Genomic DNA, 16869 nt, shown 5'->3' with positions numbered 1-16869 from the left:
ACAGTCGCTGGCTTTGACGGCCTGGCTGTTGAGACCGAGGTCCTGAAGGAGAAGGGTCTCTCTCCGGAGGTCGTTCATACTTTGATCAACGCGAGGAAGTCTTCCTCGGGGAAGGTTTATTACCGTACTTGGAAGGCCTATTTTGCCTGGTGTGAGTCCAGGGGGTTTTCACCCCGCACGTACTCGGTTTCCCGTGTGCTGTCTTTCCTTCAAACGGGAGTTGATCAGCGTTTGGCGCTGGCTACGATAAAGGGTCAGGTCTCTGCACTGGCCGTTCTGTTTCAACGTCCCGTGGCTTCCAACTCTTTGGTTGGCACCTTTGTTCAGGGTGTGAGGCATCTGGTCCCTCCTAGGAGGGATCCTTTGCCCCCTTGGGACTTGAATCTCGTTCTGTCTGTGTTGCAACGTGCTCCTTTTGAACAGATCAGGGAGATCTCGTTGTCTATGTTGTCCAAAAAGGTCGCCTTTTTGGTGGCGATCACTTCGGCTCGCAGAGTGTCGGAGCTGGCAGCCTTGTCCTGCAAGTCTCCGTACCTGGTTGTTCATTTGGATAAGGTGGTCTTGCGACCTAATCCTTCTTTTCTTCCGAAACGAGTTTCGGAATTCCATCTTAACGAGGATATTGTCTTGCCTTCGCTGTGCGCGAAGCCTAAACATCCAAAGGAGGCGAGACTACATTCTTTGGATGTTGTTCGGGCGATTAGGGTTTACCTTAAATCGACTGAGTCTTTTCGAAAGACGGACTCCTTGTTTGTTCTTCCAGAGGGTCCTCGGAAGGGCATGGCGGCTTCGGCCTCTACCATTGCCAAATGGATCAGGCAGACCATTGAACAGGCCTATGCTTTGCAGGGGAAGGTTCCCCCTGTGCCTGTGAAGGCGCACTCTACTAGATCTTTGAGTACGTCTTGGGCCTGTCGTCATGGGGCTTCTGTAGCCCAGGTGTGTAAGGCGGCGACCTGGTCGACCGTACACACGTTCACAAGATTCTACAAAGTAGATGTTCAGGCATCGGCGGATGCTTCCTTTGGCCGCAAGGTTCTTAGTGCGGCAATTTCCTAGGGTCCCTTGTTGGGGACCTCTGGCTGTTGGGATATGTTTTACATTCCCTGGTTTTTTTGTCTTTTCCTGGGTTGTTGCTCCTGTTGAGCACTTGTTTTTTCCTGTTGCCCAGCTGGTTTCCTTCCTTTGGTAAGGTTCCTTTCTTTGATGCGGAGACTGCGTTGCCTTTTCGGCGCGGATGCGTTTCCCACCCCTCATGTTTGCACTGCTTTGGGACGTCCCCATATGTGACGAATATGAAGAGGCGGCGACTGTCGGAGGACGTAAGAGAAAACGGAATTTTTGTAAAATCTTACCTGTAAAATTCCTTTCTCTGAGTCCTCCGACAGTCGCCGCCCCCGCCCCTCTTTTGGGGTTTGGTTGTATACTCTACTGCTATTCCACTAAAACTGAGATATGGTTGCAGGAAGTAGGAGGGTATTGACTGAGGGGACCACCCCTTGAGGGTGGGATATGTTAAAAGCTTTAATGTTAACATATTCTGTTGCCTAGCTACTCCTTCGGAGCAAAGTCTAATACCCCATATGTGACGAATATGAAGAGGCGGCGACTGTCGGAGGACGTAAGAGAAAGGAATTTTACAGGTAAGATTTTACAAAAATTCCGTTTTTCCCCACAAACAGATCTTTCTTTTGGTGGTATTTGATCACCTGTGCGATTTTTTGATCATGTGCTATAAACAAAAAAAGAGCGACCATTTTGCAAAAATAACAATATTAATTTTTTTTATATGAAGTTCCCCAAAAAAAAAAATGTAAAAATCTAAATTTTTTAACATTCTAGGCCAATTTGTTTTCTGCTACCTATGTTTGGTAAAAGAAAATCACAAAGCGTATATATAGATTGGTTTGCGCAAAAGTTATTGCGTTTACTAACAAAGGGAAAGATTTTTGTAATTTTTATTGTTTTTATTGAGTAATGGTGGCGATCTACGATTTTTTTTTTTGTGCGGGACTGCGACATTGCGGCAGACAGATCGGACCCTTGACTGACATTTTTGACACTTTTGGGGTTACCAGTGACATTACTGCAGTAATCAGTGCTATACATATGCACTGTTACTGTAAAAATTACACTGGCAGGGAAGGGGTTAACTTTATTGGAGAAGGAGGGGTTAAGTGTGTCCCTAGGGGCGTGCTTCTAACTGATTGGATGTGGCTGTGTGTGTAACCACAGAGATATACGATCCTACATAGCAGGACTGTATGATCTGTGCTGTTACACAGGGAAGAATGACAGGCGGCTTTGTTTACATTAGCCGCCTGCCATTCTCCCGGTGTAACCGACGGACATCGGGTCCACCGGTCACTCGCACGGGGGGGGTCCGTGAGCGAGCGGGAGCGCGCCTCCGGCGGCGCGCGCTCGCTCCCTAGAGCCTCACAGGCTAGCGACGTAGTACTACGTCACTTTGCCTGTGAGGGGCTGACCGCCGCAGTAAATAGTCATGCGGCGATCGGCAAGTGGTTAATGATGGAATCCACAAAGATGCATGGACTGGCAGCTGGCTCAGCCTCTCAGCATTCTGCCAACCTAATGTTAGAATACCGGGCACATGCAGAAGAGGAATTTTGATGAGGAAGGTATACATGGCAGCTTTGTGTAGTGCCCGATGCCTGCATTGTAATGTATGTACAAGTTACACATTCACCGACAGCAGAAAAGGGAGTTTCTTCTGAGCAGTCTGCTTTTATCAAAACCACCAAATGAGCTTTATCTGCCAAGGTTACATCTGTTGGGGGGTTGGGTGACACGCAAATTCAAGAGAGTAACCACTTGAAGACCAGGCTTTTTTCTGACGTGTTGCTTAAAAGAAAAAAAATCTGTATTTCATTTTTGTTCATTGAGGGACACAGCTCCTGGTATTCATAACCATTGGGTTATACTGCCCCCTACAGCTCCTGGTATTCACAACCATTGGGTTATACTGCCCCCTACAGCTCCTGGTATTCAAAACCATTGGGTTATACTGCCCCCTACAGCTCCTGGTATTCACAACCATTGGGTTATACTGCCCCCTACAGCTCCTGGTATTCAAAACCATTGGGTTATACTGCCCCCTACAGCTCCTGGTATTCACAACCATTGGGTTATACTGCCCCCTACAGCTCCTGGTATTCAAAACTATTGGGTTATACTGCCCCCTACAGCTCCTGGTATTCACAACCATTGGGTTATACTGCCCCCTACAGCTCCTGGTATTCATAACCATTGGGTTATACTGCCCCCTACAGCTCCTGGTATTCACAACCATTGGGTTATACTGCCCCCTACAGCTCCTGGTATTCAAAACCATTGGGTTATACTGCCCCCTACAGCTCCTGGTATTCACAACCATTGGGTTATACTGCCCCCTACAGCTCCTGGTATTCAAAACCATTGGGTTATACTGCCTCCTACAGCTCCTGGTATTCACAACCATTGGGTTATACTGCCCCCTACAGCTCCTGGTATTCACAACCATTGGGTTATACTGCCCCCTACAGCTCCTGGTATTCATAACCATTGGGTTATACTGCCCCCTACAGCTCCTGGTATTCATAACCATTGGGTTATACTGCCCCCTACAGCTCCTGGTATTCATAACCATTGGGTTATACTGCCCCCTACAGCTCCTGGTATTCATAACCATTGGGTTATACTGCCCCCTACAGCTCCTGGTATTCATAACCATTGGGTTATACTGCCCCCTACAGCTCCTGGTATTCATAACCATTGGGTTATACTGCCCCCTACAGCTCCTGGTATTCACAACCATTGGGTTATACTGCCCCCTACAGCTCCTGGTATTCAAAACCATTGGGTTATACTGCCCCCTACAGCTCCTGGTATTCATAACCATTGGGTTATACTGCCCCCTACAGCTCCTGGTATTCATAACCATTGGGTTATACTGCCCCCTACAGCTCCTGGTATTCATAACCATTGGGTTATACTGCCCCCTACAGCTCCTGGTATTCACAACCATTGGGTTATACTGCCCCCTACAGCTCCTGGTATTCATAACCATTGGGTTATACTGCCCCCTACAGCTCCTGGTATTCATAACCATTGGGTTATTCTGCCCCCTACAGCTCCTGGTATTCATAACCATTGGGTTATACTGCCCCCTACAGCTCCTGGTATTCATAACCATTGGGTTATTCTGCCCCCTACAGGAGTAGGACACTAGAATAGAATTCTGGCTACACCCATGGGCAGTCCTATGGGGTATACTCCCTCTCTATGCTTTAGCCACTGTTTTTTCTGCCTAGTCAGGAGTAAGGACCTAGTTCCTTGCTGGGATCTCTGGCCCTGGCAAATTTTTTTTCTTTTTTAGGTAGAAATTATTTTCTCCTGTGAGATTTACAATCAACTACCGGACTGGGCAACGGGCTGGATAATCTAGATCAGTGGTCACCCCAGTCTGGCCAGCCAGCGCGCACAAACCTCAGCTCCCCGCTAGGTCGGCCATGACATAGCCCCACTGGACAGGGGCTGGCCCTGCAAGTTATACGCCTTGCAAGGTTGCATACAACCGGGCCTTGGCCTGAGTCGCAGCGTTCCTCCTGGCCTACAGCCCCCCCCCCCCCCCCCATTTTGATGGCGAGGGGTTCTGTCTGGAGCGGTGCCCGCCTTGTTCTTGGTATGGTGAGTAGCCGTTCCCCTTCTCCCCCTGGAGGGTTTTGGGGTGGATGTGGGGCCCCTCCTTGGGACGGTCAGACCCCCAGGTTTTATTTATTTCAGCTACTTACATAGCGCTGTCAATGTACGCATCGCTTTACATATCAATTGTACATTCACATCTGTCCCTGCCCTCAAGGAGCTTACAATCTAAGGTCCCTAACTCACATTCATACATAGTAGGGTCAATTTTTTTATACAGGATCCAATTAACCTACCAGCATGTCTTTGGAGTGTGGGAGGAAACCCACGCAGGCACAGGGAGAACATGCAAACTCCAGGCAGGTAGTGTCGTGGTTGGGATTCGAACCAGCGACCCTCTTGCTGCTAGGTGAAAGTGCTAACCACTACACAACTGTGCAGGTTCCCCTTCATCCCGCAGGTACCCCCCTTTTGCTGGGTCCCTCCCCGCCCCCCCTCCACATACGCTGGGGCTGTTTGGGTGGTCTGGCCACTGTTCCTGGGGTAGGGGCAGGGCTCTTGCTAGCATTGGGGGCTGGGGGGAGTCCCCCGCCGGCATGCGGACGATCGACTGTGCCTGGATGAACATCACACCCAGTTCTGGTTTTGAATTGAGTTGTATTTTCTAAACGGGAACCCAGGTGGCTTTTTACCACTGAAACCGTACTGAGTGTATCGTTAGGTTTACTTTCAGATTTTATTCATTTCAGAAGTGAACTCGAAGAATGTGGTAATCAGTCTGTGGGGAAATGGGGCTTTTTTTTTTTTTTTTTTTTTTTAATTCGATTTATTTAAAAGCTGGTAAATAAAAATAAAAAATCCTTGTGTATGTGGTAATAGGACATCTGAGCGAGTGATGTTTGCAACATTTATAAATTCAATAAAGAATTGCAGTTTGTGTGAACTGCATGCGCTCATCCATACTTGAATGTGTGAAAGCAGCAGATTTGTAATGCGGGTAGCAGAGCGCAGCGGCTGATGACAGGATTTCATCATAAATAGCAGCAGGTGTGTCCCTGAGGATGACTGAGCCATAGCCCAGGCGGTGCTAATCCATCACCACCTTGTACCATTCACACATAAAACCTGGGAATACATTAACGCTCTCTGTAGTATACTCCTACATCTTCAGTTACCAATTATTATGGTGAGCTCTCTGGGAATATAAAAAATGAATGCAGCTCTGTGTTAATATATTAATTAACCGCTTCCTGCCGCCCGCCGCAGGGCGGCCCTACTGCACGAGCCGACGTAGGTATACGTTGGTCACGCGCTTGCAGCTAGGGGGTTAGCGCGCACCGCCGTGCTCCCACCCCCACTCATCAGCGGGTACTCTGATGCACGGGGCAGGCGGCTCGGATTGCTGCCTGACACCAGCGATCGCTCCCCGCTGAGAGTGAAGAACGGTCGGCTGTTGTAAACACATCTGACCATTCTTCTACCTGGAATGATCAGAGCGCCTGTGATCCTTCTATATAGGAACACAGGTCTCTACGATCATTTCATTTCACAAGCCTCACCCCCCCCCCACAGTTAGAATTACTCCCCTAAGCTCACATTTAACCCCTTGATCACCCACAGTGTTAACCCCTTCCCTGCCAGTGTCATTATTACAGTAACAGTGCATATTTTTAGCACTGATTACTGTAGTAATGTCACTGGTACCCCCAAAAAGTGTCAAAAATGTCAGTTAGGGGTCCGATCTGTCCGCCGCAATGTGGCAGTCCTGCAAAAAAATCGCAGATTGCCGCCATTACTAGTAAAAATAAATAAAAATTACATATCTCCCGTAGTTAGTAGACATAGCTTTTGCGCAAACCAATCAAAATGCGCTTATTGCGAATTTTTTTTACTTTATTACAGTTTTTAAAAAAAAAATAAAAAATCTGATCACTTTTATTGCTGTCACAAGCAATGTAAACATCCCTTGTGACAGCAATATGCAGTGACAGGTACACTTTATGGAGGGATCGGGGGTCTAAAAGACCCCAAACCCCTCCACTACACTTCCATGTATGCAAAACGCAGAAAACGGCGTTTTTGCATACAGCCATTTTTCAAATTTGGCGCCGTTTTGCAGCACACTAACCCGGAAGTGACGCCATGGACGCCGCCTCCGGGTTACGTCATCGGAGACCCGATCGATGCCGTTTCCGGCATTCATCGGGACTCCATCCAGCCGGCGGACGCGCCGGCTGGGTGCTCGGGCTCCCGGTGGGACGGGAGCCCCGGTAAAAGCCACGGAAGGCGGCGGGAGGGGGGGACGTCCCCTCCCGCCCCCCCCCCCGGTAACGATCGAGCGGCTCCGGAGCCGCATCGATCGGTACCAACGGAAAGCCGACCGTCGGCTTCAAACAACGGTACCGGGATGATGCCTCTAGCTAGAGGCATCATCCCGGTATACCCCTGCAAAGTTTACGACGTCATATGACGTCGTCCTAGGGGGAAGTAGTTAATATAACACAGACACTGGGACACACAATGTTATTTTACAGAGGGGATTGTATGATTATACTGTAGTGGGTTAACAACCACTTTAAAGTTTTAACCCAAAGGCAAAACTTTTTTCTCTAGTTTTGGATAGGGTGAAGAGGGAATAGAACACCGGTCAGTGCTGTCTGCGCCCCCATTAAGGAGATTCACCCTCTCTTCGTCCTGTTTACCATTATCATTAAAAGTAAAAGGAAATCCCAAATTGTGGGTTGTCCCCAGAAAAGTAGAATGGAAATCTTCTTCCAATGAGGACACTAGTTCAGGCCAAGGAGTTCCCTTAATTTGCAGGGATTTCCTCTCACTTCCTGTTTGGATATGGGGACAGGAAGTGAAAAATTTCTCAGAAATGGGACACAGGTGGCGAGAAAAAAATCTGACAGGGGTTATAACCCTCCCTTACTCCTATCCAAAATGGGGGTAAAAAAAGTTTTGCTTATAGTTCTACTTTAGGTCTAACTAGATGACCCCTCTTGGACTTCTCTCTATAATTTACAGTTGAGATTTTTATATCTATAATAGATAACTATGGCTATGCTTCCGGCGCTCCAACTCCGGATCCTATGGTTGCAGCCCCTGAGGCTGCAGAGTCGCATGCAGCTGCTGTGCCCACCCCTCCCCTCCTTTTGCCCAATCGCAAAACTATTTATTAAAGTGATTTGTAAAGGTAGAAGCTTTTTTTTTTTTTTTTTATCTTAATCCATTCCATGCATTAAGATGAAAAACCTTCTGTTTGCAGCCCTCCACCCCAATACTCACCTGAGCCCATCTCTATCCAGCGATGTTGACGGAGAGACTCCGCTGCCCTGGACTCACTTCCTCATTGGCTGAGACAGCAGTACGGCACCATTGGCTCCTGCTGCTGTCAAAGGTCAGTGAGCCAATGAGGATAGATTGAGAGGGGGCGGGCCTAACCATGACTCCATGTCTGAATAGACACAGGGAGCTGCAGCTCGGCTTCAGTGCCCCCATAGCAAGCTGCTTGCTGTGGGGGCACTCGTCAGGAGGGAGGGGCCAGGAAAGCCAAAGAGGGACCCGGAAAAGGAGGATCCGGGCTGCTCTGTGCAAAACCACTGCACAGGGCAGGTAAGTATAAGTGTCGGTTCACACTATGGCAATCCAACTTCGGGGGCGACCTGTGAAGTCCCGTGCACCGCGACTTCGGCGCGACTTGCACGGACTTCACATAATTGAAGTCAATGCAAGTCGCTCCGATGTCGCCCCGAAGTAGTACAGGAACTATTTTCTAAGTTGGAGCGACTTGAGTTGCTCCTATTAGAACGGTTCCCATAGCACAGAATGGACCGCGATTGGTCAGGCTGACCAGTCGCCTGAAAAGTCGCGGTAGTGTGAACCGGGACTAACATGTTTGTTATTTTTAAGCAATAAATACATTTTTAAAAAAAGCAAGACTTTAGTATCACTTTAACCATTGCCGACTGCCGCACGACTATTTACGTCGGCAGTCAGCCCCTCACAGGCAGAGCGACGTAGGACTATGTCGCTAGCCTGTGAGGGTTTTGGGAGCGCGCGCGCACCGCCGGAGGCGCGCTCCCGCACGGTCACGGACCCCCCCCCCCCCCGCGCATGTGCCCTGCGGACCCAATGTCCGCCGGGCACTCGCGATCATCCGTGACAGCAGGAGAAAGGCAGGCGGCTAATGTAAACAAAGCCGCCTGTCAGTCTCCCCTGTGTAAGAATGATGATCAAACGGTTCTACTATGTAGGACCGTTGATCTCTGTTCTTACACCTCAAGCCACAGCCAATCACAGTTAGAATCACGCCCCTAGGGACACACTTAACCCTTCCCTCTCCAATTCAGTTAACTCCTTCACTGCCAGTGTCATTTTTACAGTAACAGTGCATATGTATAGCACTGATTACTGTAGAAATGTCACTGGTACCCCCAAAAGTGTCAAAAATGGCAGTCAAGGGTCCGATCTGTCCGCCCCAATGTCGCAGTCCTGCAAAAAAAATCGCAGATCGCCGCCATTACGCCCTAAAAAAAAAAAAACAACAAATTACAAATCTTTCCCTTTGTTAATAAACGCAATAACTTTTGCGCAAACCAATCAAAATACGCTTTTTGCGATGATTTTTTTTTTTTTTTTTTTTTTTTTTTTTACCAAATATATGGTAAAAAACAAAATTGGCCTAAAATGTTAAAACATTTTGATTTTTAGTTTTTTTTTTTTTGGGGAATTTCATATAAAAAAATTTCAAAAATATTGTTATTTTTGCAAAGTTGTCGCTCTTTTTTTTGTTTATAGCGCATGATCAAAAAATCGCACAGGTGATCAAATACCACCAAAAAAAAGCTCTGTTTGGGGGGGAAAAAAGACGCCAAATTCGTTTAGGTACAGCGTCGCACGACCGCGCAATTGTCCGTTAAAGTCACGCAGTGCCGAATCGCAAAATAGGCCCTGGTCAGGAAGGGGGTAAAATCTTCCGGGGCTTAAGTGGTTAAGTGAACTCATTCAGAGAATACAAAGGCTTCTGTGAATGAACAGAGGAGGGAAGGGCCTGGCAGAGCTGCTTTTTTTGAGAGAGCAGCGTCTTTCCTGTCAGAGCTCTGTAAAAACTGTCAAATGTAAACTGGAGAGATAGGGTGGCACGCACCTCATAGGATTTACCTCCTAGTATGCCAGCAAAAGGGTCTGAATTCCTAGAGGTCATCTTTATAATGTACATTTTACTTGAATCCCATTTCAGTATGACCAAATCAGAATATTTGTTTTAAAGTGATTTTAACGTCTTTTTAACCTTAATGCATTCTATGCATTAAGATAAAAAGCCTTCTGTATGTAGCAGCCCCCCTAATGCTTACCTGAACCCCCATTCGATCCAGCAATGTACACGACTGTCTCTGCCATCTGGAACTCACCTTCTCATTGGCTAAGACACAGCAACAGTGCCATTGGCTCCCTCTGCTCTCAATCAAAGTCAGCCAAGCAGGAGAGAGAGGGGCGGGGCCGAACCGCGGCTACGTGTCTGTCTGAATGGATACACGGAGCTGTGACTCGGTTTGGGTGCCCCCATAGCAAGCTGCTTGCTGTGGGGGCACTCAAAGGGAGGGAGGGGCCAGCAGAGCCGAAGAGGGACCCGAGAAGGATCCAGGCTGCCCTGTGCAAAACCACTGTACAGAGCAGGTAAGTAGAACAATTTTGTTATTTTTATTGGGGGAAAAAAGAGACTTTACATACAATCACTTAAGGTGAAAAAAGTATGTTCTTGCCATGAACTAGAAAACTGCTCCTGATATCCTTCTTCTTAAGTTTGCACAAAGATCATTCGCTAATTTTGCTTAATTGTGCTCATTGTCTTTTATAGAAACGGTACAGCTTAGCTGTGGGCCCACCGAAGAAAGACCCAAAGGTGAAAGGGGTGCAGTCTGCAGCAGTCCGGGCTTTTCTGAGGCGGAAGGAAGAGGAGGAACGCCAAAAAGGTACATGTGATTGGCCAATATGCCTACAAGGAAAATATTTCTTCCCTTCTACTGTTGCTGGAGGTCCAAGACTCTGCTTTGCATCCAGTATAGAGACCGTTTGAACGAAGTGTTCTGAATTGTGTGTTCAAGCACAAGAAGTTCTAACCCATTGCATCTTGCGGATATGAACATACAAGGGCAGGGGAACTTTATATGCAGAACATCCTTATTTGGGTATGTGGGATTTGGTAGTTTCTATTATTTTTGTTAAAGAAGTACAGCCAAAGCTCATTTGGCTGTACTTCTGTCGATCACAGAAGTGCTGACCTTTCAGAAGCCCGCTGTCTGCTGATGTCACAGAGCCGGTCCGGGCTCAGAAAAGATCACAACCATATGGTCTGGATCCGCCCACATGCCTGGACCAGCACCTGGCTCAGCCTCTCAGCAAGCCGTTGAGAGCCTGAGCTGGCAGCTCCCGCCCCCTCCACAGCCCAGTGCTCCAGTGAGCACATGGGGAGGCAGAGCAGAGAGCTGCTCACTGACAGTAAATAGCTCTCTGCTCAGAGTGGACATGAGAACTAATCGGTCAGCGGCCTCTGATCGCTTGGACCTCAGCCTTTGAGTTTGCCGGGGACAGATGCAGCATCGGACTGATGCTGCATTTACATAGGTAAGTATGATTTTAAAAAGAATTCCCATGCTTCTCTTTTAAAGCAGAGTTCCACCCAAAAATCGAACTTCCGCAATTTTGCTTCCCCCCTCCCCCCCCCCCTCCGATGCCACATTTGGCACCTTTCAGGGGGGAGGGGGGAACGGGTACCCGTTTTTTGACAGGTACCCCTTCCCCACTTCCGGTACATGGCACCGCGGCTGTCTGTCCCGGAAGTTCGGCCCCCTCCTCCTTCCCCCGCCGCCGAGCCAATAGAAATGCGCAGCACACTTCACGCATGTGCAGTAGGGACCAGGCCGTGAAGCCGCAAGGCTTCACTGCCGGGTTCCCTTACTGGCAATGATGGCGGCAGCATCCGACATTGCTGGACTCCAGGACAGGTAAGTGCCGACATCGCTAGACTCCAGGACAGGTAAGTAGGGACCTTCTGATGCCTATTGTTCTGGGCCCCCTTTTGGGGGTTCTGGAGACCGCATGGCGTGCCGTGGGAGCCACCATTTTGCTCTGGATCATGATTTTTATATTTCCATTAGTTTATATGGGTAGCCATTTTCTTTAATTCCCCCTTGAAAATGCATGAGCGGCCATTTTCCTGAGGTCCATAGGCTGGACAGGCATGCGGCATGGTTGTTAAAAATATAGAGGCTGACTTTTCTCTATTGTCCATCGAGAGATGCAGCCTCATCTTTATGAGCTGAGTTTGTATGCTGCCACCTGCAGGAGTAGTCTAGGCAGTACGTTAGTACAAAGCTTTTTACATATCCATGCTTTTTACATATCCAGTGGGGGCTGTCCTTCCAGGCATAACCCCCACTGCCCCAGCTCAGCACATCAGTTTGTTTCTGCCTAGAGAAGGAGTAGGACCTAGGTATCCTGCTGGGACTCCGGTCTCAGTTTTTTATTTTCAGAATATTTTCTTTTTTATTTCTCTTTTACTCAATTGCTAGCTAGTGTTCAGGGAAGAATTTCCTGGTAATCTACAAGCAACGATGCCGGCTGGGGCTTCGCACTGGATAATCTAGATCCTTATGGTCCCCCCAGTCTGGCCTACGAGCATGAGCAGGTTATAGTCCCGACCTAGGTCTAGCCACGACTGTCCCCCTTTTCCAGATGGGGACAAGCCTGCTAGCGGATGCCTCGCTGGAACGCAATGACCTGGATCTCCATAAAGCTGGTCAGTAGAGGGAAGAATAGAATGTCCTGCTAGAGGGCTGCTCTGACTTTGGACTTGATAAAACACAGTGGAACAGAACCAGCAGATGACGCGGCTCCCCAAATCATCACTGACTGTGGAAAATTTTGCATTTCATTTGGAAATCAAGGTCCCAGAGTCTGGAGGAAGAGTGGAGAGGCATAGAATCCAAGTTGCATGAGGTCCAGTGTGAAGTTTCCACAGTCAGTGATGATTTGGGGAGCCATGTCATCTGCTGGTGTTGGTCCACTGTGTTTTATCAAGTCCAAAGTTAGCGCAGCCCTCTACCAGAACATTCTACAGCACTTTATGGAGAGCCTCTGGCCTCCAATGCAGCCGCTCAGACACAGATCAGTCTGATTGGCTGCTTCTCTGGACGGTAACCGCCAGCTGAACAAAGAACCGAAACAGGATGTGACCAAATCACGCAGTGGCTCGCGAGAAAGGTTGACAACAGGACGGAGGTGCGAACCCCCCCCCCCCCCCTTCCGCCGCCTGTAAAAGTGATCAAGCGCCTCCATAGCCGCTAGAATTACTTTTACATTAAAGGGATTCGCCAGCTGAAAAAATGAGATGCAGCAATGACCAAGATATCGCCCTACAGTACATCACTTGACGGGAAGAGGTTAATGATCTTAGCAGTTGATTACTTTGTTGTTGGCTGTCATTAAAAACACTTTTTTTTTTTTTTTTTTTTTTTTTTCAGAACTGGAAGAAAAGAAAAAGAAAGAGGAACTTTTGGCTAAACGGAAAGAAATGAAACATGACAAGAAAGCCAGGGCCATGGCATCCAGGACAAAAGACAACTTTCATGGGTATAACGGCATTCCGATAGAAGACAAACCAAAAAAACGCCAGAAGGACCAGGAGGTGGATAGCGATTCCAATGTGCAGGGTGAAAGCGATTTCAATCCGCAGGGTGAGAATGAGGAGGAGTATCTGAACGAGGAAGAAATGTACGAATATTCTCAAAGCGAGTCGGAACAAGAGGAGATTGAGGAGCCGGCGCCGCCACCACCAAAAAAACATAAACCCGACAACATCAGGAAGCCTCCGCCGCCAGCCTTGAACTTTGCCGAATTGCTAAAACTTGCTGAGAAAAAACAGTTTGAGCCAGTGGAGCTGAAACCTGTGAAAAAAAATGAGGAAAGACCAAGGACAGCTGAAGAAATACGAGAAATTGAGTTTTTGCAGCGAAAGAATCAAAAAGTCGAAAAGTCCATTGACAAACATGCAAAAACCAACGGACATGTGGTGAAAGTTCATAAAAGCTCTTCAGATAAACATTCCTCTTCTAAAGAACGTCATTCCGAGGACAAAAAATATAGAAGTTCATCGCTTTCCAAAAGTGATCCCCCTGAGAAAGTCAAAAGTGTGTCCAATGGAGCATTTAAAAAGCATTCGGATGGGAGCCACAAATCTGAGAAACAGGCCTCTTCCAGTTCTCACAGTAAAATCTCTAAAGTTTCTTCCAATGGAAACGCCAAACTATCTTCTGGCAGGGATCATGCTGCTAAGCAGACTTCATCCTCTTCTAAACAAGATGGAAGCATCAATGGAAAACATCAGGGTAGCATTCGACCTGGTGGGTCAAGCGCAATTTCTGGAAAGCCAACAGGAAATTCTAGTTCTAGCTCTGTGAGGCCTTCTAGTGCACCCAAGCCTTCTGGAAGTACTGTTTCTAGCACTGCTAGGCCTTCTAGCTCCACCAGACCGTCTGGGTCTTCTGGCTCCACCAGACCGTCTGGGTCTTCTGGCTCCACCAGACCGTCTGGGTCTTCTGGCTCCACCAGACCGTCTGGGTCTTCTGGCTCCACCAGACCGTCTGGGTCTTCTGGCTCCACCAGACCATCTGAAGGATCAATTTCTTCATCAGCCCATCCATCGTCTGGGTCTTCTGGCTCCACCAGACCATCTGGAGGATCAATTTCTTCATCAGCCCATCCATCGTCTGGGTCTTCTGGCTCCACCAGACCATCTGGAGGATCAATTTCTTCATCAGCCCGGCCATCGTCTGGGTCTTCTGGCTCCACCAGACCATCTGGAGGATCGATTTCTTCATCAGCCCGGCCATCGACTGGGTCTTCTGGCTCCACCAGACCATCTGGAGGACCAATTTCTTCATCAGCCCGGCCGTCGTCTGGGTCTTCTGGCTCCACCAGACCATCTGGAGGATCAATTTCTTCATCAGCCCGGCCATCGTCTGGTACTAGCTCCTCCAAGGCTCACAGCAGCTCTGGTTCTATTCGTCCTTCCAGTAGTTCAGGTTCAAGTTCAGTCAAGCCCACCAGCAACTCTGGGTCAGTTAAACATCCTCATAGCAGCTCTGGTGGATCACGCCCCAGCAGTGGAGGACATTCAAGCAGCAGTTCGGGTCCTGCTCGTCCTTCCAGTGTTTCTGGCTCTAGACCAGTCAGTGGACCTCCCTCATCGAGTGCTAAACCTAAAAGTGTTCCTTCAGGAAAAGAACTAGTGCGACCCAATGGTGGCCTACCTTTGAGTTCTCGACCTCCAGCTAATTCTGGCCCTGGAAGGCCAGTGAGTATTTCAGCAACAGGACCCGGGTCAAAGCTCAAATGCACTGTGGTGTCTGAAACCATTTCATCCAAAAACTTTACTCCTAAATCTAGCAATGGACCTCAAAGTGGAGTGAGACCTGGACCTCAAAGTGGAGTGAGACCTGGACCTCAAAGTGGAGTGAGACCTGGACCTCAAAGTGGAGTGAGACCTGGACCTCAAAGTGGAGTGAGACCTGGACTGCCACCTGGACAGAGACCTATGGCACGCCCTCCAGGTATTTGATAGTCAAATGATTTCTCATTTCTGAAATTATGCTTTTTAATGCAAGTTATACAATTTTTGAATGAAATTTAATCTTCAACCACTTAGACTGCTCGATTGTTGGTGCCGGCGCTACCACATAAAAATTGTGAGGATAAAAAGATGTGTATACTGTGCGTTTTAGTGAGTTTAAAAATCTAAAACCATAAGAAATTCCATCCATAAAATCATAAAAGTGCATATAGTGCGTTTGGTAAAACCATATAGTATCGCCACTTAAATTGCAAAGTGCTTAGTGCTGTTTATACAAATGTGTGTTAATGCACCAAGTGCTCAGTTGTGTGCCTTAAGTGATGGAACTTGTGCCTGTGGATCTCCACTGGGTGCAAAAATGCTTACCGCACACTTGTGGCAGGTAGCTCGGTTCCCATCAAATGCTGTAACACAAAATAGCCTCCATTGCGTAGTATATAGTGTTTCAATTGAAGCAAGTTATGCATCCACTCACAGTTGGGGAGTTCACTTTCAGCGTGCAGGGTCCGCCAGGCTGCTTCCGCGTTCCACCGGTCTGAACCACCGCTACCGGAAGTGACGTACTGACATAATAAGCCATGCCCTACGCGTTTCGTCACTAGACGCTCCAGATGACGTTGTGACGAAACGCGTAGGGCGTGGTTTATTACATCAGTACTGAGGCTGCACTGATAATCAGGACACTTATCAGTGCAGATGTCCCCTTTCACACTAGCTAGTTACTGGCTCTCTCCTCTGGCGTGAGGTAAGGAATGCGGATAACTGGCAAGTGTGTTTACATTGTGATCAGCTGTGATTGGACACAGCTGATAACGAGGTAAAAAAACGCTGTGATTGGCTCTTTATCCCAATCTGTAATTGGCTGTCACAGAGTGCATGCCGCAATGGGAGGACGTCGTATGACGCCCTCCCAGAACTGGCCAACCGTGCTATAGTCTTTATTTTCCTATACCGTGGTTGCAAAGTTGTTAAAGCGTAACTCCACTTTTGTTGAGAAAAAAACATTCCCCTCTGGGCGATCTCTGTGCATTACAAGGATTGTAACAAACTTTGTTGCAGATTTCTACCTTTTTGTTGTTCTGAATAAATTGTTTGTTCCTCTGTGCTGAGTGAGTCAAATGGGAGTTGTGGCAGCTGCAGGGCTCTAATGAGGAAATCTGCTGGCCCTACATCCCTTTGGAGGTGTTCCTATTGGGAGTATCTCATCAAAAATGACATTTTTGTTGCAGGGGATGCCAGAAATCTGACTTGTATCTTAGGCAGACTTCTGGGAAAATTGGTCAGCCAATCACACAAGCAGGAAATGTTTCTGGGGGTGTGGTCAGTATACATTCTGTGTACAGAACAGCTCCAGGCGGCCATATTGCATTTTCAGAAAAAACAACAGCTGCAGATTGAAAAGGAAAGGTCATTTTTAATAACATTCAATTACAATATGATTTGTGTCACAATTGTATAGCTATATTGTTTTTTCTTTATTTGCTATTTTTTTTTTCCTCCCTCGAAAGTGTGGAGTTACCCTTTAAGGGACTGTGGCGTACCCATGCGGAGCAGCAGCATACACATTGAGTCTCTGTATCTTCTGTTCTGTAAAA

The 16869-nt window shown here is 47.8% G+C and overlaps 1 protein-coding gene across 1 annotated transcript in view; it reads left to right on the top strand.

Moving 5' to 3' along the window:
• SPTY2D1 (SPT2 chromatin protein domain containing 1) overlaps positions 1 to 16869 on the top strand; it is a 47406-nt gene that overhangs the window by 18750 nt on the left and 11787 nt on the right. Inside the window, exons 2-3 of the mRNA XM_082270713.1 lie at positions 10502 to 10616; positions 13167 to 15254. Of these exons, the coding sequence (XP_082126839.1) occupies positions 10502 to 10616; positions 13167 to 15254 (2203 nt within the window). The remainder of the gene's footprint in view (positions 1 to 10501; positions 10617 to 13166; positions 15255 to 16869) is intronic.

This window comes from Pelophylax lessonae (assembly GCF_965119305.1).
Source record: "Pelophylax lessonae genome assembly, chromosome: 10".
Classification (NCBI taxonomy): domain Eukaryota; kingdom Metazoa; phylum Chordata; class Amphibia; order Anura; family Ranidae; genus Pelophylax; species Pelophylax lessonae.
Note: the sequence above shows the minus strand (reverse complement) of the source record. Positions and strands in the feature narration are given on the sequence as shown.